The following is a 22898-nucleotide window of genomic DNA, read 5'->3' on the forward strand; positions in this document are numbered from 1 at the left end:
TGGATCTGCATTTGGTGCAAGTTACGATACAGACGTCGGCCGCTTGCGTGAAATGCTGACACAAAAGAAATGCAGATACGACAATAGTCTCTGCAGCTGACGATAATCTTAACAAAAGGATAGTTACTTGTGAAAAGTTTCCTCCAAATAATTAGTCATTTAGAACAAGACACAGAGGTGATTTTAGGTTTCTAAATAAACTTGTGGTCATCTCATTTCTGAAATTGTTGGCCTTGAGATACAGAGCACGGATGAGATAAAGGAAAAGCCGAGAAAAATTTAGTGTTGTCTTTAATAAAGTATTAAAAGATGATCTAAATTAAGGAAAATTTCAAAAATATCATTTTATTTAAAAAAAAACAACAGAATTATTTATTAATTTGTTATGATCCTACTTTTGAACTTGTGTGAGACAAGATGTTTGAGCAATTGGGTGTTTTTAAAACTTTTTTATAACTTTTTTTGAGGATCTTTAAAATCTTCATATAGAGGTCATTTTCCAATTTTTGCTTAAAGTTTGCTTGCGATCACGGATCATTTGCTTGGAGATATTTATCGTCAAATCACGATTTTTTGGATAAGTTTAATTTAGGATTGGATTATTAAAGATAAGTGCCCTATAGATATTCAAAAAGCAATAAAATTGCTCGCTATTCAGGATTTTGAGATCTTTGGGAACTAGGCTAAGCCTCTAATCTGAAGACCGCCTTAAGGACGATGACTAGCGATGAAGTATTTTTTTAGAGTTCCATTGAAGCATTTTAAATAAAATGCTACAATTATCCTTGTACGCCTTGTACCAAGATATGTTTCGAAAAATGAAAAGTTTAATTACATTCAGATTTTAAAGAACCCTAATAGCTCTTTCTGACTTACGCATAAAGTATACCATCATAAAATTGTTACATTTGAGACCCATAACAGATTTAAGGAGTTTTACAAAATATTTTCGAAAATGCCTTCGTGAGCTTTTAACTAATATAATTAGCTATAATTATGCAAAATATGAACCCGCTGTCACAAGTGGTTTGAAAGCTATGAGCTCTGAATCTTGTTGCATTTTTTTTCAGCCATCCTGTATTTTCTCAATAATTTTATCATCACATAAGAATATGCAATGAAATTTTAAAAAAAAGTATTAAAGAGTTTATAACACTGTGATTACCTGTAGGATGTTTATTTATTAAATAGATTCTATTGTCATACTGAAAACAAATATTTCTCCTTAAACTAGCCACAATAGGTCAAAGAGAGGTAAAACAATTTTATCAGCGGAAACTTTCAAATCAAATATCATTTTAAGAGAAGCACTCAAAAGAGCTGAAGAGACAAAGTGTCAACCAAAATTGAATAGAAAGTGTTATTTTGAAGTCACCTGTACGAGACCATCACACAAAATTCCTCTTTTAGTAATTGCCATGAAGAAGAAGAAAAAAGGCTTTAAAAAAGTATCTGAGTGTTGTGATGCAATTTTCCCACCATCTGTGTCACACATGTTTCTCCTTCCGCCCCCTACAGAAATCACATTAGAGTGTCTCTTCTTTTGCCATCGGAAAAGCTTTCTGTCTGTTAGGGGTGTATAGGGAGTGAAAAGTTCCAGGGAGAGCAAGAGAGTGTTTTAGAGGGAAGACATTTGGGGGGGGGGATCCCCTTCAGATAAGTGAAATTATATTCCCTTTCTAAATCTCATATTTTACAGAGAAGATTGATATTCCTGTGTAAGCTCTGCCTTAAAATAATTTTAGGACACGCCCCCTTCAAAAGTTATAATCACTAAAATGTTTATTATATTGAATACTGACAGATCAAATGAGGCCATAGAGAATGATAACATACAGGACCATTCAAAGACCACACGTTTTTGTTTTCATTTTTATAGGGCGAGGCTTCTTTTCAAGCCCCGCCCACTGATTGCAGAGTCCCCGCCTAAAGAATTTGATTGTTATTCTCTGTTCTGCAAGTGCTTTGTTCTCTATGGTGAAGTAGGACACTTTTGAATTGGGGGACATTTAAAATAGAACCTTTCAAAGGTGTACCACTTCCATGGGAAAATAATGAAGTTTTTGGAAAATTTCTGTGCACTACTTCTATTCTACATAAAAATTCTATTGGAGGCGTGGTCTGATTTTTTGGAATAAGTTAGACTTTATGGGTTCCTTTGGCATTTTTTCGGACCAAGGAATGTAATATTAGTTAAAAATAATAAATATTAGTTAGTCTTAGCTTCTGAAGTGGGCGGTGCTTAAATGTTTTCTTGGTAGAGCTTATATGGAAATTTCAATATTAGGGCAAGGTTTATTAGCCTCGAATGATGGAAATTTCACGATACTCGGTTTTTACTATATTGCCTAATTCATTTGACCTTTAGAGATATCGTCGGTTGCGTCTACCTCTGTCGTATCTGCATTTGTTTTGTATCTGCATTCGGAGCAAGCTACAATACAGACGTCCCCTCTTGCGTGAAATGCTGACACAAAAGAAATGCAGATACGACAGAGGTAGCCGCAACCGACGATATGTTATGGCTCAGATTCATTAAGGACACCATTGAAAAATCGAGTAGTACGATAGTTCTGTCATCCGATGCTGAAAAACATGTCCTTATATTCCTGTAAAGTATGATATTAATGTTGTAGACACACTTACGACTTAAGTCAAAGGATAATTTAACGTAATTAATCAAAATAATGATCTGATTACACTTCTATTAGTTTCCCATTAACTAAGCCGGCTTTCGGCTTAAGCTGATGGAAATGTCATCAGATCATTATTTTGATTACAATTACGTTAAACCGTTTTTCAGCCTAAGTCGTAAGTGTGTCTAGGACACAAAGAAAGGAGGGTAACGGTCATTTGAAGTAATACCGAGATTTGTGAGCAAGACTGTTGAGATGTCCCGTATAAATCCGTATATGCGTTGGCCTTTTGCATTTGCAGCGGGACACGGGAAAGTGCTTGAGTCTCATTCGCGTCTCCTGACTTCATCATCGGTGGTCCAAGGCAGTGACATCCATCCACCGGGCAGGTTGGATGTCCATCATCGCAACACGTACAATCGCACGAATCACAACCGGCAGGTGCCGGGGCATCACAATCCGCAAATAATTGTGGGCGAGGTGGCGGGCACATCTTTTGGTGGCAGCAGCAGTGTCACGCCCACCACCACGTCTACATCCTCCGCGTCCACCCAGAGCACCTACGACAGGTACACTAGTGAACCGGATCCGTACTGGGAGGACACGGCGGACAGTCGACGCTTCACGGAACGCAGAAAGAAAACCGTACGATTCGACAGGCAAGATTCGGAGGATTGGAGTGTGTGGGATGCTGAACGTCAGGGCAGTCAGGATTCAGCCACTAAGGATTCTGGCATTGACACGAGCAGCACATTTACCAGTAGTGAAGATTCCAATCGTGGAGATGGCACAAAGGTATCAGCAATTCCTCCACAGCCAAAAAAGACGATGATACTCTCTGACCTGCTCCCAAAAAAAAATATCATCTTCCTCTCCCATTGTCATCCATCAAATCATTGGTTTACTTTTCTCTTTGCTAGATCTGTTACTCTTAAGTGAGTGTCCTTAGTGTGGTTCTAGCGATACTCTAATAATACTTAGTGCTCTAGTTTGCTTGCCTATTAGCACTTTAACATCTATGTGTGTGCTTTTTTCGTATGCTCAGTAGCTTTGCCCACCGTCACGATAAATTATCCCTCTGCATTTTGGACAGTATATAAATTTTAATTGCTATTTTATTTATTGCTTCAGTACAGACTGGGATTTTTAACGAAAATTTCACCCACAGGGGCTTAACACGAAAGTCTCTTTAGTATAAGAGGATGTCGTGTTTGGCCAAAATTGCAATGGAATGGCACATTTTAAATTCCAGCAGGAAAAGGTAAAAGAACTTTCCATGAAAGTTACAAGTTTGACCAGTTTTCAAATTTACGAGTTTTAAAATCGTTTTAAGAATGAATGCCGCAAAGCAATGAGGATTTTGTCATTTTTTTTGTCAATAAAGGAAATTTCTCATATGACTTTGTCATACTATTACAGAATCTCCCTACTGACATTTGAATGCAATTTGTCATATGGCATTGCCATAGTTGTACAGAATATCTCCAACAGATTACATTTCCATCACTTTCTGACGAATTCATCTCTCGGCTTTCTCGTATGCCTTAGGCATTATCTAAATACTACGATAATTTCACCTGAAATTACTATGCATGATTGGCATATACAACCTGCTAAAGTGTTTTCTAACATTTTCACTGTTTTCGCGGTGGCCGCGAAACGTAATTACATAAAGGCACTTGAGGTAAATAGAATAAATAAATAAATAAATAATAAGTAAACAATTCCGTCAGATCTAACGGTTAAGCAGACGACTCTTGAAATTTTCTGGAAGTCAAATTTACGGTATAAACGCATCTATTCTCAATTGTAATTTTGACTTACTAAATTTTGCTACTTGGGATAATGAGTAATATTAGAATTCTGAAAATAGAATCGCTAAACGTGAAGCCACATATTTCCAAGGGGGAGATATTAGTCGCAAAATCGTACACACCACTGCCAGTACTTCCTAAATTTCTATGGAAAACGTCATGGACTTCCGCACTTCCGGAAGTGCCATAGGTGATTTTCAGCACTTCCTGCATTTCCAAGCACTGCCAAGAACTTCCGGTATTTGAATTTCAAGAAAGTCAGTAAAAGTTTAGTTCAACGATACTTGATTTTTTTAAGAGAATTTTGATGAGGAATTGACGATAATTGCAACGAAAAAAAAACATAAATTTATCAAATTAAGCAAATAAATTTTAATTTTCCTACTGTAATTAACTGAAAAGCGTAAAAATTATTTAGTTTTTCTGACTTCCACTTCCGCAGTATTTCCGTCTCAGTGTACAACACTTCCAAGTAGTATCTCCCCCTTGCATATTTCGTCGTTCTAAAATTGTCAGAATGACAGATTGAAAAATATTGGTAATTGTGCGTTGGAAAAAGATAAATTGAAGATAATTTGTGAGGGAAAATGAAATGGAATTGACGCATGATGGCGCGTGACGCCAGGAAGATGGAAGATAACGAGAACTGCTTTCATTTAAAATAATTCATTTAAGATTGGTAACAAATTTAATAACAGATGTCAATCTGACAGTTTAACGGAATGTAGGCATGGTACGCACACAGTAAACCTTCAAACTCTGCGATTTTTTTGGTAAACCGTCCTTTAAAAAAAGAGAAAATTCGCATTGTTTGAAGGTTCACTGTGTGCGTATCATGCCTACATTCCCCTATTCTTTATTGTATTCACTGATTTATTTAACAACAGCTAAAACTATTACAAAGTATTTTCGAAGAAAGAAAAAATTATATCCCGTACGATATTTTGTTATATAATTAAAATCGTAAAATAAGGAAGACGTAAGTTTTACGATAGTAATTTTAATTACGTGAATATTACCTTTCTCCTAAGTACATTTCTCTAGATTTTTTGTTGTATCCTTACAGTTGCAATGAATGCGGCATAACAAGTTTTTTTTTATTTATTTTATACTTTTTGTATATAATAAATAGTAATGATCAATATTAGTATTCGATTTTAGTCGCGAAAATCGTAAATTTTCTTCAGTAAATTCAGAAAAAGGAGAGTAGAATTAACGTTCTCAGCAAAACTGCTACACTTTTTAGGCGTGAGAATAACTTTTTCAGTGTTGATTTTACAAAGTTTTAAGGGTATTTTTTTTTATCATAAGGGTAGCTGTAACCCTTAACAGGGTAATATTTACACCGATTTCGGATTATTAGCGTAAGGATAAAATTAACGTTACCGAAATGTTATACTAACATTTTCGCATTTTTGTCAGCGTGAAAACTTCTAGGGTAAGATGGGGTAATTTGGAATCATGCCTAATTTGGAATTTTGCGACTTTGTAACGGTTTTTGATGGAAAAAGGAAAAAATAACAACGCAAAATTTCTTGTGTAAAGTTCTGTACTTCTGTACTAAAAAAATCTCGAAATTCCAAAATGGACATGATTTCGAATTACCCCGTCTTACCCTACCAGGGATATTGTAATTACTACCCCAAATAAGCAATTTTTTTGCAGCAAATTATTCAAATATTTATTCAATTTTTGATTTTGAGGTTAGAAAATACATCTACGCGTCTTGTATTCTGAAACTGACAAAGTGCATGTTAAGAGAATAACTTTAACAATAATTTTTGTTCAGAATCAATTTGAAAGAGCAAAAGTTTACATGTCGTCTCTGCTGGTCAACTTCGAAATGTGCTATATCCGCCCACTCTCAAGAGTCATCCACTTTTTTGGTGGTGGAGAGTGACTTGGAACAAGTATCCGTTTTTGCCATTAGCATTTCGTGCATGATGTTGGGAATGAGGAGTTATTAATGATGTTTTTGCATGTTGCGCAATTTGCCACAATTTTAAGTTTCTGTGATTTCTGTGTTTTACTTAAAAAAATATATGTATTTTTTACTTTATATTTAATTTCAATATGTTGTACATGTCATAAGAAATTTTTGAAACTTTAATAAGAAAGTCTAGGAATGCAGAATGCAGAAGAAAATCTGTCGGGAAAAGGACGTCCTAGTCGTAAAGAAGTGTCTGTAAATAAGTTTTGTGATGTAAATTGTGTGTTAAGGGCGGGAGGGTCACAGGGGGCACGTTGGCGAATCATCAAGTAAGGGACCTCCTGTTGGTCAAGACAAGCCGAAACAGCAATTTTAGCCTGACTTTCAATCACTCTTTGGATGTTCTTCCATCTTATAGTGTCTGTCTATTCTTCTTCTTCTTGTAACAATCTTTCCATTTTTATCTGTGTCTCACGTGTGAGCATTTTAGTGTTTGATGCTCTTCCCCACATCTTCCACATCCATCCGCCATTCCGGCAATTTATCTCCGAGAGGCCACCCTCAGCACATTTTGCTCACACTCTGCAAGTTTTTTCTTTCGTTCTGGAGCTGGGGATGATTGTCTAGGACCCACTTCGGAAAAAAAAATTTGAGGAGTAGGCAGGTGTGGGGGTGTCTCACATGATCCCTTGGTATATGTGTGTGTTTGTCCAGGCGAGGTGAAAGAAAGAAAGAAAAAAAAACAAACTAATTGATTCTGCAGAATCCAGTTAGTTGGCAAGTGTCAGCAGATGGGAGTCGAATGATTGGGCACATGATTCTAAGAAAGAGCGTCGATGGGGCGGATGTGTTGGGACTAAAAGTGGCTGGTGGGGTTCCTTTAGCAGGCGGTGGACGTGGTGCCATCATTGACCAAGTCAAACGTGGCTCAATAGCCGATCAGGAGGGTTATATAAAACCAGGTGAGTTTCATGCGACTTCCTTTCTAACCTTTTACTTTCATTGTCCTACATAGGGTACAATTGGGTAATTTAGAACAGAACCTAAATAGGAATTTTCAGAATTCCTCATATCATAAGGAAGTACAAGACCTACAATTAAGGGCATTTCTTCGTGGTCTTTATCCTTTGCCCATCTCAAACAATGAGGAAGTTTCAAGATTCCAATTTACGTTTAATTCTAAGTTGTCCCACTGTACCCTAAACGAATTTATTTTCCTTTTATTTTGGGATTCGCCATACAAAAATATAAATTTAACCCTGATTTTATTTTCTATCCTGGAATATCCTATAAGTATCACTGCAATATCTCGATGTGGCTTTAAATGTACTATTAAAGGCTAGGGGGTGAACAAGAACAGAAACGTAAGTGATCGGTCAATCTGACGGCAACAATGATCAAACGCCATACGACTTAATTGATAGATTGTGCTTATCTAGTGACCTTTTTTGACTGCGTTAAACAGTTGCCTAGGCTAAGTGCTAGCGTAGATCAGAAGGTATTCATCTTAGGGCGACTTGATCAATCATTTGTACTAATCAAGGTATCCTTTCTGATTGGTTGGTATGTCGAACTTAAGACGACTATATTCCCCGGTTCTGCTAATCAAACGTCCTAATTGACAGGCTACGTTGAACAGTTGCCCAAGCTAAGTGACAGCGTAGATTCGAAGGCCTTATTGGCAGACTTGCTCGTTTGATTGTGCTAATTAAGTTATACTTTTTGATTGATTGGCATGTCGAACTTGTCGGCAGAGAGCATATATCAGTCGACTCTATTACCCGATCGTTCTAATCAAAAGTTCTAATTGACAGACTAAGTTGAATAGTTGCCTAGGCTAAGTAACAGCGTAGATCTGAGGGCCTTGTTAGCAGATCTCGCAGATAGGACGGCTTGATCGGTCGGTTGCGCTAATTAAGTCATACTTTGTGACTGATTTGCATGCTGTTCTTGTCAGCAGAGAGCGTGTACCAGACGACTTTAATACCCGGTCAGGCTAATTAAACTCAATAATTGACAAACTAAGTTGACAAACTCGTTGTCTAGGATAAGCGACAGTGTAAATCAGAAGATCTTATTGAGAGACTTGATCGTACGGTTGCGGTGATCAAGGAATCCTTTTCAACTGGTTGATATGTCGAACTTTACAGTCGAGCACGTGTATCAGACGAACCTATTACCCGATCCTGGTAATCAAACTTCCTAATTGACAAACTACGTTGAATATTTGCCTAGGCCAAGTGACAACGTAGGTTAGAAAGCGTTGTTGATAGATCTCGTGGGCAGTTTGACTTGATCTTTTTCGACTGGTTGGTATGTAGCCTTTGCCAGCAGAACGCGTATATCAAACGACTCTATTACCGGGTCCTGCGAATCAAACGATCTAATTGACAGGCTGCGTTGAACAGTTGCCTATGCTAAGTAACAGAGTAGTTCAGAAGATCTTAGTGGCAGATCTCGTAGACAAGACTACCTGATCATTGAGTCGCGCTAATCAAGGGATCGTGTTCAACTTATTTTACGGTATTGTTGATCTTTACTAGTAAAACGCGAAAACTTGTTCACCTCCTGATAATAGATTATGTGTGCTAAGATATCACGTGTTTTTGATTTCTCTATCTCTCGCTTCTTCCGTATATTGCAATTCAGGAGACGAGGTAATTGAGTGGAATGGCCGAACATTGCCTGGCAAAACAGCCCAAGAGGTATACGACATTGTTTTCGAGGGACGCCACGATCCTCAAGTCGAGTTGATCGTGTCGCGTGTGATCGCAGCTAACCGTCAGGCTGCCCAGGCATCGTGGCGCCAATCTCACTCACCTGTACGCACACATCAGCCAGGTACTACACGCTGGATCATCTCCGGTGGATCTTATCATTGATATATTTTTTTCCGTTTTATCACACAAACTCTCGATTTTTATTGTCTTTTTATTTTGGTGTTCAAAATTTGGCCAGGTGTTTGTTCAGAATTGTGTGAGACTGTGTGTGTGATCAGGACTCTAGAGATAATTTTCTCTGAATAGGAGATTAGGGGTAGAATTATCCCCAATGACTTTCTCAAACACAACACACTGTACATGAGAAGACACACACAAACACCTACACATCACAAATTGATCGTATCTGAGGGTCGATTGAAGTGAGGATCGGTTTGACAGATCCTAGGGGATTGACAATGCGTGATCTTGTCGAACTACTTATTAGGTCCAGACTCAGGCGTTTGAGGATTTCAGAGAGCAAAATGTCTGATTTTGATTTCTATTCCCATAACAGAAATCTACGATAGACGTGATAAACCTAGTGTCTTGGTGACGTCACCGGGTTCACCGGATCTTCACAGTCTCAATCGTGCCACAGCGACGAGATACGCCAATCGTCTAACACCCGCCGGACCACTTCCGTACGATCCCAACGTCGGTGGACGGATTCAAGTGAAGCTGGGCTTCGAGGCTCCTAGTCTTCAGCTGATCGTCACGATCATCTGTGCAGCTGGACTGACTGTGAGAGCCAACGGCGTTGCTCGCAATCCCTACGTTAAGGTAAGCGTCCTAAGATGGAATTTCTCCTTGTGCGGATTCTGACAGTGCCATCCTCCCTCTGTTAGATTTTTTTACTGCCTGGCTCCGACAAATCAAAACGACGAACGAAAACACTCGCCAGTACGTGTGATCCACGGTGGGGCCAAACATTTGTATATTCGGGCCTTCGGCGGGCCGACCTACATAATAGATTGCTGGAGGTACGCTTGGTTTTGCTTCCATACCAAAATGGCTGATTAATGGCCTTTTCTTTGGCTTCCAGATCACGGTTTGGGATTACGTTCGATACGGTGCCAATGATTTTTTAGGTGAAGTCAACCTCGAACTGGGAAACCATCCGCTTGACGACGAGGCGGAATGGTATATTTTGCAGCCACACCAGGACTCACCCAATCATACTGTACGTTTAACACACAAATTATACCAATCCCCTCAAAACCGAAAAAAATGGCCCTTGTGCAACTCGCTTGCACAATGTCAGAGAGTTTTGCGATGAAACGTCTCATTCGATATTAGTCCATTCTTTCTCCCCGTCTTGTGAACTCTTGTATCTTAATCAACATTAACAGCAATATTTATTTGCATTGTTTTGCATCAGCAGAGAATTTTGAAGTTTTCGTTCTGAAATTTGATGTTATCAAATGAATATTTAATTTTTCTAGGTTAGTTGCATGCAACTGTCTGAGCATTTGACAATCAGTTAGTTACATGACAAAAAGCTGCGTGAAAATTATTATTTCATTTGATAATAAGACAATTTCAAGGAAATTACTAGAAAAATCCCTAGCAGATGCAGTTTGATTTGAATTTCTTTATTTCTGTTGGATATTTTTACTGATTTGTTGCGTTGGAAGTAACCAAAATAATCCTTACTTGACTACTTCTTTGGAATAATTTGTTTTAAAACTGACATTTAGTTCGATGAACACTTGACTTGACAACTGTCTTTGTTCTATAAATCTTAGTGAATCCACATTATAATATTTGAAATTTTAACTGGCATGCCGTTATCTTATTTAGTTATCGATTTTCGAGTTGATTTCTTTCCGATGACAATTTTACTTTGTGTCAACAACCAGATAAACTCAGAAAAAAACAGTACACTCAAGATTTGTGGTTAATGCTGATGATATGTTGTTCATTTCTTAATTTTTTCTCTATCAAAATCATTTTTCTCTCTCTCTTTTTTTCTCAATTGGGGGATGTTCTTCTCAGAGTTTCAATGTGATATATTTTGTGAGTTTTGGGATTGAAATGGAAGCCAGATTTTTAGGTTATGTCACACATATCCTGATAATTTTATGCCGTCGACACGCTTACGACTTAAGCCGAGAGACGGCTTAGTGCAAAATGATGGAAAAGTAGTTTAACCATTATTGTGAATACAATTGCGCTAAGCCGTCTCTCGGCTAATCCTCAGGTCTGTCGAGGCCCTTAGATTAACTTTAAGTGTTTCGAATTTCTAATTCTACAAGAGAGATCGTACGAATTCTAACAATAAAACATTTTGTACCCTAACCTTAAATTAAGTTTTGCAATGGTTAGATTTTCATTAGCTTTTGAGTTTCCAATTTGACCAATCTTATATGAGATCAAATTAAAAATATATACCCCATTTAACTGACAAATGTATGAAACTTTGCCGCAAAAATAACCATAAGATCAGAGGTGAACGAGAACCGTTTGAAACCGACCAAACGTCGAATGAAAATTGTACTTCAGTTTCCCTGAGTACAGCCTCATTGCCCATTCCCGGGGAGCCACGAATCGAGCTTCCTCTCAGCTTCACGGTTGTAGGTCGACTGGAGAACCAATTCGTGTACGCCCTCGGGGAAATCCATCGGGCGCGGGCGCACACCACTCCATCTATCGGCGATATAATGCCTTCTGAAGTTAGCCGTTACAGTACCCCGCAGAGTTACTACCAACACTGAACTGTTGTCTTAGAAGAGTCCTCGTAAGGACGGACTTTCTCCCTTCAAATCCTCTAGGCTCAACAGTCCTACTACATGTTGCTCACATGAAGTATACGGGTAAAGTAAAAATTCTCGTGGGCACGTTATTCAGGACGTACAGGGTACCGTGCAGCATTTCTTATACAGGATTTGGCAAAATATACGATTGGAACAAGAAATAAAAAACGGTTTTATAATTATTCCCAGGGGATGACATTAGCTTTGAAAAATTCGAACAGTTTTAGTGTAATTTTTTTTCCTGTTTTCGTACACATTTCACGAGATATCTTCAAAACTACGTAGGTTGCCAATTTGGGGTTTTTGGTTGCCTATTCTATATTAAATTGTCTTTTATTTTGTACAGTAGACTCTTCGATATCCGGCTGACTGGGGGACAAAATGACATTTAGGTTTTTTTAATGATCAACGGTTTTTGTATTTTGTGCAGTGTGAATTTATTTTCTGTCTGACAAAGAAAAAGAGAATTTTCTTCATGGTGTGCTTATGTTTCATTTTTTATCACAATTATGTATTAAAAACTTCGATACAATGTTAATAATACTTTAATTCACTCTGGACAAACTTCATGTTTAGTGAAAATAATTTTGAATATATCAACCGCCAGTGTTTGGCAGCTGTCGCCCGGATATCGAAGTGCTGGATATCGAAGAGTCTACTGTATTTGTATTATTTTTAATTCATTTTACAATGACAGAAAACAGCTAATAAAGTCAAAAGTTTTATCGGCACGCTAGAAACATATGGAAAACATTGGAAACGTCATGCCCCTGGTTATTCCCTTGTTATACGAGCTTCTGCCCTAACAAGTTTTGGAAAATTTTGACTGTTGAATTTAGCACTTACGTTCGTATTTAGCGGAACTAGCAATATCGTAACTTGCGGTTAGCCGTCCTTATAGCATCTCTCAAAGTTTCCAACCCAGCTGAACAGTGTTTGGTACCGTTGGCTTAGAAGAGTTTTCGTCAGGACGGGCTTTATCCCTCCAATTTCTCAAGGCTCAACAGTCCTACTGAAATTTGACGTTTATTCGGTTTCAAACAGTTCTGGCTCACCCCTGCTTTAGATCCTTGTAGTGAGACTCAATCTAGCCGAAGTCTTAAATTTGAAGTTGTGATGCAATATGTTCATAACCAAATTTAAAAAGCTATAGCCTGTGTAATGGCGTCTTCACACTAGACAAATTTAGATCCATATTGAAGATCTTTTCCCATACAAGCGTGGTGAATTTGCTTCAATATGGACCTAAATTTCTCAAGTATGTATGCGCCATAAGCCTAACTTCAAATATTTAAAACATATTTTGTGTTTCTTGATGACTTTCTTTTCTGAAGTCATAGGAAACATAACCTTACGAAAATCTTACGGAAATATAACCTCTTTACGAAATAAGAAAATCGGTCTAATTAATTCTTTAACTGTTGACACTAAAGATGGCTCTTTTGATTGTGTCGTAACCACAAAACATAACCTCATTACTATTTATAAAGCTTTCACTGCTGTCAAACTCAATTTGAAAAATCTCTGAGCAGAATATCAACCAATTTGATCTAAGTATATATTTTTCCTTCTGCGGGAAACACTCAAGGGGACTTTGAACGTTCTTCCTGAGAGTTTTATCTGTCGCTGGATAAGAGACGAAGAAAAATGCTTAGTTTTTAACACTAAAACGTACACTTTTGACTTCCAGAACAAATATTTCTTTTTCATCCGATCTAACCTCATTCGTCATTGCCTTTTGATGCTGCTTTATAGGAAAGAAAGATAGGTTATATGTTAGCCTTAGCCAAAAACTATTTAGGTTTAGATACTTTTGGAATTAAAGAGATTTTATGAAGTATTTCTTGCAAGGTTTAGTTAAAAAAGGCCAAATTACTGAAAGATTAAAAAGAAAAATTCTTTTTTTGGTTTTTTTGGTAAAAGAAAACTATGTTGTGTTATAATTTTAGTTGCGTAAAGATGATCCAAATGAAATGGAAAGCATATTAACCCCCACTGATCATTTGTCACCACCAAGTACGACGTCTCGTTTAAGCGATTCGGATACATCTGAATGCGATATTGATGGCATTACGGCTGGCCGGGATGGTGCTAGTTTGTCATCTTTAGGGAGTTCATCAAGTCCTCCACCTGAGGTAAAATGAGCAGGGGAACATGAGTTTGCCAAATGTCTCAAATCTCATTTTCTTTCTTTTGTTCCTTAAACGATTTAATTGTCCTTTTTCGTAAAGAGAAACTTTTTTGTTTGGTTTTATTTTTTTTCTCTAAGTTTCCCTTCTATTCGTCTTGTTTGGAATCCTTTCAGATTAGGTGGAATATATATAATTTTTTTATTTTCCTTAGTTCTTTCGTTAAACTTTACGTTCAATTGATTTCTCCTAAAACCGTTTTATACTTATAAAAAATCTGAATTGAAGTTTTCGCGTCGAAAAAACAGCCCCAATCCGTGTTTGGGGGGACTTTTGAAAAAATGAAAATCTTGCTCTGATATTTCTAATTTCTAAATCCCAATATTTATTTATTTATTTACAAAATTCCGCTGGAAAACGATGCAATGAATGAAGAACAAAAAAAAGCTCTTTCCCTATTTATTTTACCCCAAATAAGGTGGACCTATAAGAATTCATATTTTTCTGTAGTCAAGTTTGCTTTATAGAAAATCTTTTTATTTCATCGTTTGCATAATTCTTGACTTTTTTTTTCAATGTGCCATCTAACGATTTTCTTTCTGAAATTATTCGCAAATATGACTGTTCAGATTTTTTCATAAGTATAAAGTCTTTTTTTTCATAACACGGCAAAGAATATCTATCCCTAAAGGTTAACTGATAACTAATTTTTTTCTCAATTTCAGTCTCTATTTTATTTATTTATTTTCTGGTTTTGGAAAAGCCTGTTTAGAAATTTGCTTTTTAAATGAATAAATCTCTCTTTGACAGCTAATTGAAGACAAAAATTTCCTATAGCATTAGATTATTACACTTGACACGGTATTTGGGACAAGGGGTGATTAAGTGTGCGATTAATACGCGATATGGCGATATTTGTCCAAATTTCTGCGATCTGATGATCGTGAAAAAATCGTTAAAAATCATTTAATCTGTCAAATTCAAAATCGTTCAAAATCGTTCAACGATTCAACGATATTTCGATAAAAATCGCTGAGAATTTGCCATTTTTGCCATTGAAGCTTAAAAATTTAATCACCCCTTGATTTGGGATAAGTTTAGGAGCAATACCTCTTGAAAATTCAACAGGTTGTAACCTTTGAGCTTTCTAAGTGTTCACTTTCAACCAAAAATGGACATATTTGTGTGAGGTTGATAAAGAAAATGTTAATTAAATATATGACATTTCAATTTACCAATAAATATTATTTACGTAAAACAAACACACACTAACCTACTTCCTTCCAGACTTCGCTCCCATTTAATAAAAGAACCCTTCTACCCACCTTTGGTACATACAAAAATAATATACCTCAATACAGACACACACATAACAAAAACACTTTCAAAAGGTAATTAAATTTATTTTGAAGAGTTTATTTAATTTTTTGGAATGGTTCTTGAGCTTTGCTTTTTAATAAAACATATACTATATTGAAAATATTTATTAAATAAATAAATTTTTACTTAATCTATTTATATTTTATTTTATTTTTAGATTTATATGAAACACTCAATTATATTTATTATTGAATTATGTCTCAACGGATGAAACATGCCGTAGTTGAAAGCTCTTTTTTTTTTACAAACTTAGAACTTTTGCATTAAAAGCTTCTTGTATGTAGCCACAAGTTATACATTGTATACATTTATTTGTAAGTGCCCACAAGCCCTAAGTCCCATGCAATAATTTTCTTTGACATTACCACAGAATAAAAAGCCACATTTCCTCCTTTATGGGTATCTCGCAATAGGATTCGGACCTTGGTCCTAAAGTCCAAAATCTAAAATCTGTAATCTAAGCTCTACGGTCTTCAAAGCTAATCGTTTTTCAATTTTGGTCCATTTTTCCTAACGTTCAGATCGATTTGCACGAGGTGCGGCGTTCGAGGCGTGACATGTCACCACAGGGCCGGAAGCGAGTGGCCGGTATGGTTTCCCGTGATTATCGCACCGTCTCAGGGGTGGGTCAGACGTATCATAAGCAGCAGGAGTCGTACACGAGGCGCAATGGAGCAGCTGCAATGAGTCAGCGTAGTCATTCGGCAGCACCAAGTGAAAACTATCGCAGTGGTAGCCCAAGGCGGGGATCGCTCTCTCCACCTGATGACAGGTAAGCCTCTGAAACTTTTAGGTGGGGTGTTACCTTCTTTGCCTTGAGTGTCCCCTGCACTCGATTTTCATTTGCTCTCCATTGACTTTTATTCCTCCACTGAATCCTTTTCCTATTCATCAACAGGCAGAGTTGAAAGGAACCTAGGAACCCACTAAAGACCACTTAATGGGTCAAGTGGTATTGCGCTCGATCTCTGATGCAAGTGTCCCGGGTTCTAATCCCTTTAGGTCAGCAAGAATTTTTTTTAGCGTTAAAGATGTTTGAATTGCATCCAGGGAACTTTACTGTACTTGATTCAACGGGGTATGGGACTGGCAACCCCATCCCTGATAATTAGGTTCATCCCTGAGTGCAGGTTCTAGTGTAAGTACATTCTTCAGTTATAGGCGCATCTTTTAATACTTAGGACTTAAGAAATTCCCCTAGCCGTACAGAGATTCAAAATTTATTGTATTTTTTATTTTGTGAATTCCTTTACCAGAGCTTAGGACCTAATGTTCTTAAGGGAAACTTAATCGAAGTTATAATTCAATCCTTATAATCTAACTGGACACTGATGATAGATCCTAGAGAAATCAATCAGTGTATTTGGAGAATCTTTGAATGCTAGGCTCCTGACCATTAAAGATCTTGAGGGAACCTAAATTAAAAATAATTCGAAACTTTTTGACCTTTAGAACGGGAAGAAGAGACCAAGTCTTGGGCCAACGACATTCAGAAGACATAGGGTTAACCTTAAACTTAACGGTTTATTTAACGGTCTGAAAACGTGGGCGGCCTTATTCTTGTCAAGCCAATAACGACGGATCTTCATATTTACCGGTGGTAGGTTTCCATTCTGTAGCTACTACTCCACATTTCTGTCGAAGAGACGTCGTCAATTGGCCCCAGAGATGACTAACTTATAGGGATAGGCGAGACGTCTTAAAGCGCAAGTGACTTCATCTCTTAAAGGGCCTAAGATGATAGGGCTCTTCATTAGGTAGCGGCGGTAGTGGTGGGGTTTTAATTCGTCAGGTACTCCGCTACCCGTGGCTTACGATGACAGGTCGATAAATTTGACAGGAGAGACTCTTAGGACGACTTAGTCTGAAAAGAAAGGTTGCGCATGAGACGAGCGAAGACATCCTCGGGCAGGCAGAGGCGGCAACAGCCTCGACGTTTCCTGGGGCAGAAGGATATCAGCTCCCCGACCAGGCAGAGACGAAGAAACCATAAAAATTCAGAAATTTCCGATCTTTAGGGCTAGATTTAATTAGGTTTTATACCCGAACTAAATTAGGTCTTAGGGTTTAGGTTCTACTAGGTTATTTTAAGTTTCGGTTAATCCTTTCAACTCTTGCCTTGTATTTCACATCCAATGATCTTATAATTCATCATATACTAGATTTTAACTAGATTTCTTGTCTGTAGTTGGTAATTGCTAGGACCCTTCATACCATCTTCTTTTCTTTCTCTCTCTATCTTTTGGTTGATTTTCCAAACTCATGCAAACGCTTTTCAACCAACAATTTCCAGATATGACTATCCCGTTCTTCCAACACATTCTTATGCTCCACGATTTCAATCTAGATCGGCAACAGCCACACCAACAGGCTCACCCAAGAAGCGCCAACTGCCACAGGTAGGTATCCCCTTTAGCTTTGACGTAGGCCAGGTGGTGATTAGTTTTGATTTGTAGGTGCCACATTCGTCGCGCAATGCGACAATCAGGGAGAGACTTGCACAAGACTTTGATGAACGTCCTGGTGGTGGGCGTTTTGCGCGCCATCGGGTGCGTCATACGCAGCACCATCAGCAGACGTACAGGAGCACGGGAATGGGTGGCTGGGAACGTCACTATACGGGACTGTCGGACAGTGATCTGGCCATGCATTCGATGGAGCCTAGACTCAGACCTAGGCATTCATTGTCTCCGGACAAGGATTTCATGGGCGATTTTGGTGATTCGGACATGGAATCAGTGGTCAGTGTGACATCGAGTGCATTCTCCACGCAATCGGAGAGACCACGAGGATCACGAGGGCTGAGGTAAGGCTTTCCTGGACAGCTGACTAAATTCAGTTCATAAAACTGCATTCTCTCTGAAGCGCCCATCGAAGTGGGAAGAAGCAGCGAGAGTTTCCCCTAAATTGGCATACAGCTTCTGTTAGTTCCCTTCCTGGGGAGTTCAAATATCACCCAAATAGATTACCTATCAATAGTCGAAAACTTGATCGAACTACTTCGATAACTTCTGCAATTGCTAGAGAACTTTTAGATAGTAGGTTGACTAGTTCTCAGATCTTCACTCCTCAAACTGAAACTACTCCACAGCTTCCTTCGCAAAATCCTCCCTTGATACCAAGGCAAATAAATCCTATTGAAAACCAAGTTCTAGCGTCGTCATTTCCGGATCAAATAATTCTGCATCAGACTCCGGGAAGGTTCAGTTTCCACCAAGAACGTTACAAGAACGGACGATCTGTTTCTAATCAAACTATCTCAATTTTGAATAATCAGGACAATCAGATTATCTTAAAGTCTTCATATTCCGATCAGAATCTTCCTTCTATGTTCTGCAATCAAGAGAAAGATCCTGGTGAAATTCTTATCTCTAGTCAGTTTTACAATTCCACCGGTAACTCCTCCAATCAAACTGTTCTGAAAACCAAATCAGGATCTATAACTTGTATCAGTAACCTTGAGAGACCCGAGAATTCTTCGGTACCTATCCTATCTGATATTCCTCAAAAGTATCCTGAGTTTCGACCCCTCCCTGGGGATTTTCCCCTTCCGTCTCGGGAGGAAGTCTTTGGGAGGTATTCTCTGCAAAATTCCCCTACTGAAAGAAATCCCTGGGTTTTGTGCAACAAATGCGAATGGGAAGAAAAGCCACCATTTGCTGAGATGCCTTTTGAAGGGGTTCGTCTTAGTAGATCTCATTCCTTGATCTCTGATGATCAAATAATAGATATTGAGTATGATTCCGACACCGGATGGAAGAGGAAACGTGTTCATAAAAATGTTTTCTACAAACTTCCTCAAGAAATTAAAGGTATTCCTCGAGAATCTTCCAAGCAAACTTTACTCAAAGTTACCAAGGACGAAGATGACGATAAGATGGATACCAAATCCGAAGAACAAGATCAAATTGAAGCAATAAAAGACGTTCATGAAGAGGAGGATCAAGAAATTCCCAAATTTTCTGAAGAGAAAACTTCTGATCAAGTCGAACTCAATTTCAAAGAATATTTTCCCATTGCTGCAAGAACTGCAGAAGTCTCTAAGCAAAATACTGATACTGACTCTATAAGATCTATTATTGACGAAGTTAGAACTCAGTTGCTAGAAAAACCTTCAATGACAAAGTTCCTGAGTGATGAGAGTTGCAAGGGTGCTTCCGGGAGTGAAGATAATACTGGAAGTGGGTCTGAAGGTCAGAAGAAACTCAATAAATATATCCGGGAAAAGGCTATTGGGTTCGAAAATCAGAACTCGCATGATGACGAGAGCCTTCCGAAGAAATCTAATCGGAAGGCTCAAACTGTCCAAGCGGAGTCTGAAGAAAAGCATTCCGGAAATGACGAAGAAATCTTTCAGAAATGTTCCACTTCAGGTGCTTCCAAGGAAGACATTCCAAATTCCGACGGGGATGATGATGTTTTTGAAGCTCCCTTTTCGCGTGGTAGAAATTCCTCCTTCAATGGAATTTCTGCCAAGAGATCTTCGAGATTTACTAAGCGACGATCTAGCAGCTTGGACGAATTGTCTACGCTGCAGAAGATCGTGGCTCAGATGACCCAAAGAACTAATGATCGAAGTTCAGTCAGTATCAATGAGACCCCAGAGTATTTCCACTATGATAAGTCTCCTGTAGTTAGTAAGCGATCCAGTAGATGGGCTAACAATGCTTCTCGTTCTTCTTCCTCCCCATCCAAATCCCGTGGTCGTGGTGTTGCCCTGCTGCAAACAAATCCCAAACGTACTTCCCTGAAAACTCCACGGCGCAGCGGGGAGTACGATGTGAGGGAGCGACGGAGAGAGGGCAATGGTAATGGACGCAGTGCCTTCCGGCAGCGCGATCGCGATCGGGATCTAAGTGATCGTGAGCAGAGAGGAGATTCCCAGCAGAGCTCCTTCAATCGTAGCACCTCGACAGCCGAAGGCACGATTGAAGATAAGATTGGTGAGTAACTATTTAGAACTTTTATTCTGTTTTTGATTCGAGTAAACGGTATTGTTGTACTTGAATACGATGGATGGGGTTTTGAAATTATCAACAATAGGGAAATCCGGAAGTCGTCGGGAAGAGGCAATCACTCAGGGAAATACATCAACTATCTCCAAAGCTTTCGGCTAGGTCTTGAAAGATTTTTTGGAAAATGTTCACCTTTTAATTTTGGTGTTTAGGATTGTAGGCCCTACAGAAACTGGGCTAAATCTCTAATCTCAAGACCTCTTCAATTTTTTTTATTTACGGTTTTCTAATTCCATTCCAATTGCAGATGGAAGCCTGAGTGACACAGCGGTGGGTCTTCAGGGTTCATTGGATACTTCGAGACGGAAACCGGAACAACGATCCCCGAAAAGTGAAACACCAATTCGCGAACGTGAGCATTTTGGTGCGGGAATGGGGAAGAAAAGTAACTCCACATCCCAACTCTCTGCCACCGGTAAGTCCTCATTCAGAAGTTCTTACATTTTTAGAAAGTAACCTTTGTAGCATACCGCAAGAAATTCTCTTCCTCTCACGAGAGTATCAAATAGCAAATTGAAGGATTCCAAAAAAAAGTATTATATCAATAATTAGGAAAAAAAGTAAAAGAAAAATCTCTTTTAGAGCTTGCAAATCCTTGGCTTTCTAGACATTGTGATTGTTTTAGCAAAATCTGTTTGAATATCTTAGGAAAAGAAAACAAAATTATACAAAATATTTAGATGATAAGATAATAATGTGGAATATTCGCTAAAACACAAAGGTCGGAAGAGACGGTTGGGGTTTGGAAAGAAGGGTAAGAATTCCTTTACGGTGCATCGGAGTGAAGAGGTGCTGCCTGGTGAGATGCGTGGCGGGCTCTCGAGAGGCTCGTCGGCCTCCAGTGACGGCGAGGGAAGTGGCGATGGCGACAGGTTCGCTTAATAAATTTCACAACGCAAAATCTTGATTAAAAAAAAAACAGAGACAGAAACGAATTCCTCTCACCACCAAAAAATTCAAATATTCGATTCACACAAGTTTTTATTCATTTTTTTATTTCTATCGACCAAAACACAAATCTCAGCGAAAGTTCTAAAATCAAAATCAAGAATGAGATACCAATTGATTAGAATTGATCTAAAAGCCCATTTCGACGATCTTTGAGAGAAAGACTTTTCTCTCACAGGGAGATTTAGAGTCCATCGCATTTCACTTAGCTGCTAACAACTCCAGAGATCCTACCATTTTTGTTATTTTAAGGCCAGGATCACATTGTCCGTTAAGGTTTTACTAATTGATTTGGATGGGGACTTCTCGTTGTGTAGGGGGGTGGACTATCTTTGAACTACGGGTTAAGCCGTAGTCCGAGTGATAAGACATTCGTCTAGAGATAGAAAGAGGTCCCATGTTTAGTCCTGGGTAGGTGCAACAATCATAGCTACTTATGCTGTTGTCAGGATTGGGAATTAGAAGTTGGTACCCTATCACCAATTCTTAGCCAGAGCACAGACGGCACGAAATCCCACTTTCACCTAGAACTGAGCTTATTCGAAACAAACGTCTAGACAGTAAAAGGTCCCCTGTTCAATCCTGGATGGAGGCAGGAATTTTGTTTGTCAATGCTCTTCTCATGATCGGGAATCGGGAGTGCTCCTCAATCCTCAATTACTAACAAGAGCAGAAACGGAACGAAATCTGCTTTCACCTAGAACTGACTGTAAAAGCTTCTTCAAAACTATTTTCCAGATCGTAATAGGTCCCTTGTTATGATGCTATGCTCTTGTTATGATTGGGAATCTCAAATTATAAGCAGTCCTCAATTATCAACCAGAGCAGATACAAGCATTTGTCTAGGTAACAAGAGGTCCCCTGTTCACTTTTGCTAGGATTGGGAATCAGGAATAATATGCAATCCTCAATTCTTAATCAGAGAAGGGACGGAACGAAATCCTACTTTCACTTAGAACTGAGCCTTATGACTTCTCAAAACAGTCACCTAGGTAGCAAGAAATCCTTTGTTCAGTCCTAAATGGATACTGCTTTCTTTCTGTCTATGGCCTTGTAAAGATAGGCAATCGGGAGTGATTTATCAGTCCCCAATCCTTAATTAGATCAGAGACGGAATGAAACCTACTTTCACCAAGAACTAAATGTAAAAGCTTCGTCAAAACAGTCGTCCAGATCGTAAGTGGTCCCCTGTTCGGTCCTGGATGGAAGCTGGTTTTTCCTGTCTATGCTTTTGTTATGATTGGGAATCCAATTTTCACCTAGAACTTAGTCTGAGGACTTCTTCAAAACAGTCGTCTAGATAACAAGAGGTCCTCTCTTCAGACCTAGATAGGGGCAGGAATTTTTCTGTCTATGCTCTTATTAGGATTTGGAATTGGGAGTGATAGCCAGTTCCCAATTCTCAACCAGAGCAGTGACAGAACGAAATTCTGCTTTCACCTAGAACTGAACCGGATGACCTCTTTAAGGAACTTGCCTAGATCACGAAATAACCCCTGTTCAATCTTAGTAAGGTGGATGCAGGAATTTT

General features: G+C 38.5%; 1 protein-coding gene across 14 annotated transcripts in view; it reads left to right on the top strand.

Moving 5' to 3' along the window:
* LOC129799265 (regulating synaptic membrane exocytosis protein 2) overlaps nucleotides 1-22898 on the top strand; it is a 92585-nt gene that overhangs the window by 50881 nt on the left and 18806 nt on the right. For 3 of the 14 annotated variants that reach the window (XM_055843000.1, XM_055842996.1, XM_055842998.1), the window contains exons 7-19: nucleotides 2938-3431; nucleotides 7144-7342; nucleotides 9030-9221; nucleotides 9657-9922; nucleotides 9988-10122; nucleotides 10185-10322; nucleotides 13845-14030; nucleotides 15926-16176; nucleotides 17698-17803; nucleotides 17861-18210; nucleotides 18270-20347; nucleotides 20667-20834; nucleotides 21141-21291. In XM_055843000.1, coding sequence (XP_055698975.1) covers nucleotides 2938-3431; nucleotides 7144-7342; nucleotides 9030-9221; nucleotides 9657-9922; nucleotides 9988-10122; nucleotides 10185-10322; nucleotides 13845-14030; nucleotides 15926-16176; nucleotides 17698-17803; nucleotides 17861-18210; nucleotides 18270-20347; nucleotides 20667-20834; nucleotides 21141-21291 — 4714 coding nt within the window. The remainder of the gene's footprint in view (nucleotides 1-2937; nucleotides 3432-7143; nucleotides 7343-9029; nucleotides 9222-9656; nucleotides 9923-9987; nucleotides 10123-10184; nucleotides 10323-13844; nucleotides 14031-15925; nucleotides 16177-17697; nucleotides 17804-17860; nucleotides 18211-18269; nucleotides 20348-20666; nucleotides 20835-21140; nucleotides 21292-22898) is intronic. The other 11 variants (XM_055843008.1, XM_055843005.1, XM_055843011.1 and 8 more) reach the window with 9 other exon arrangements.

This window comes from Phlebotomus papatasi, chromosome 1 (assembly GCF_024763615.1).
Source record: "Phlebotomus papatasi isolate M1 chromosome 1, Ppap_2.1, whole genome shotgun sequence".
Taxonomy (NCBI): Eukaryota; Metazoa; Arthropoda; class Insecta; order Diptera; family Psychodidae; genus Phlebotomus; species Phlebotomus papatasi.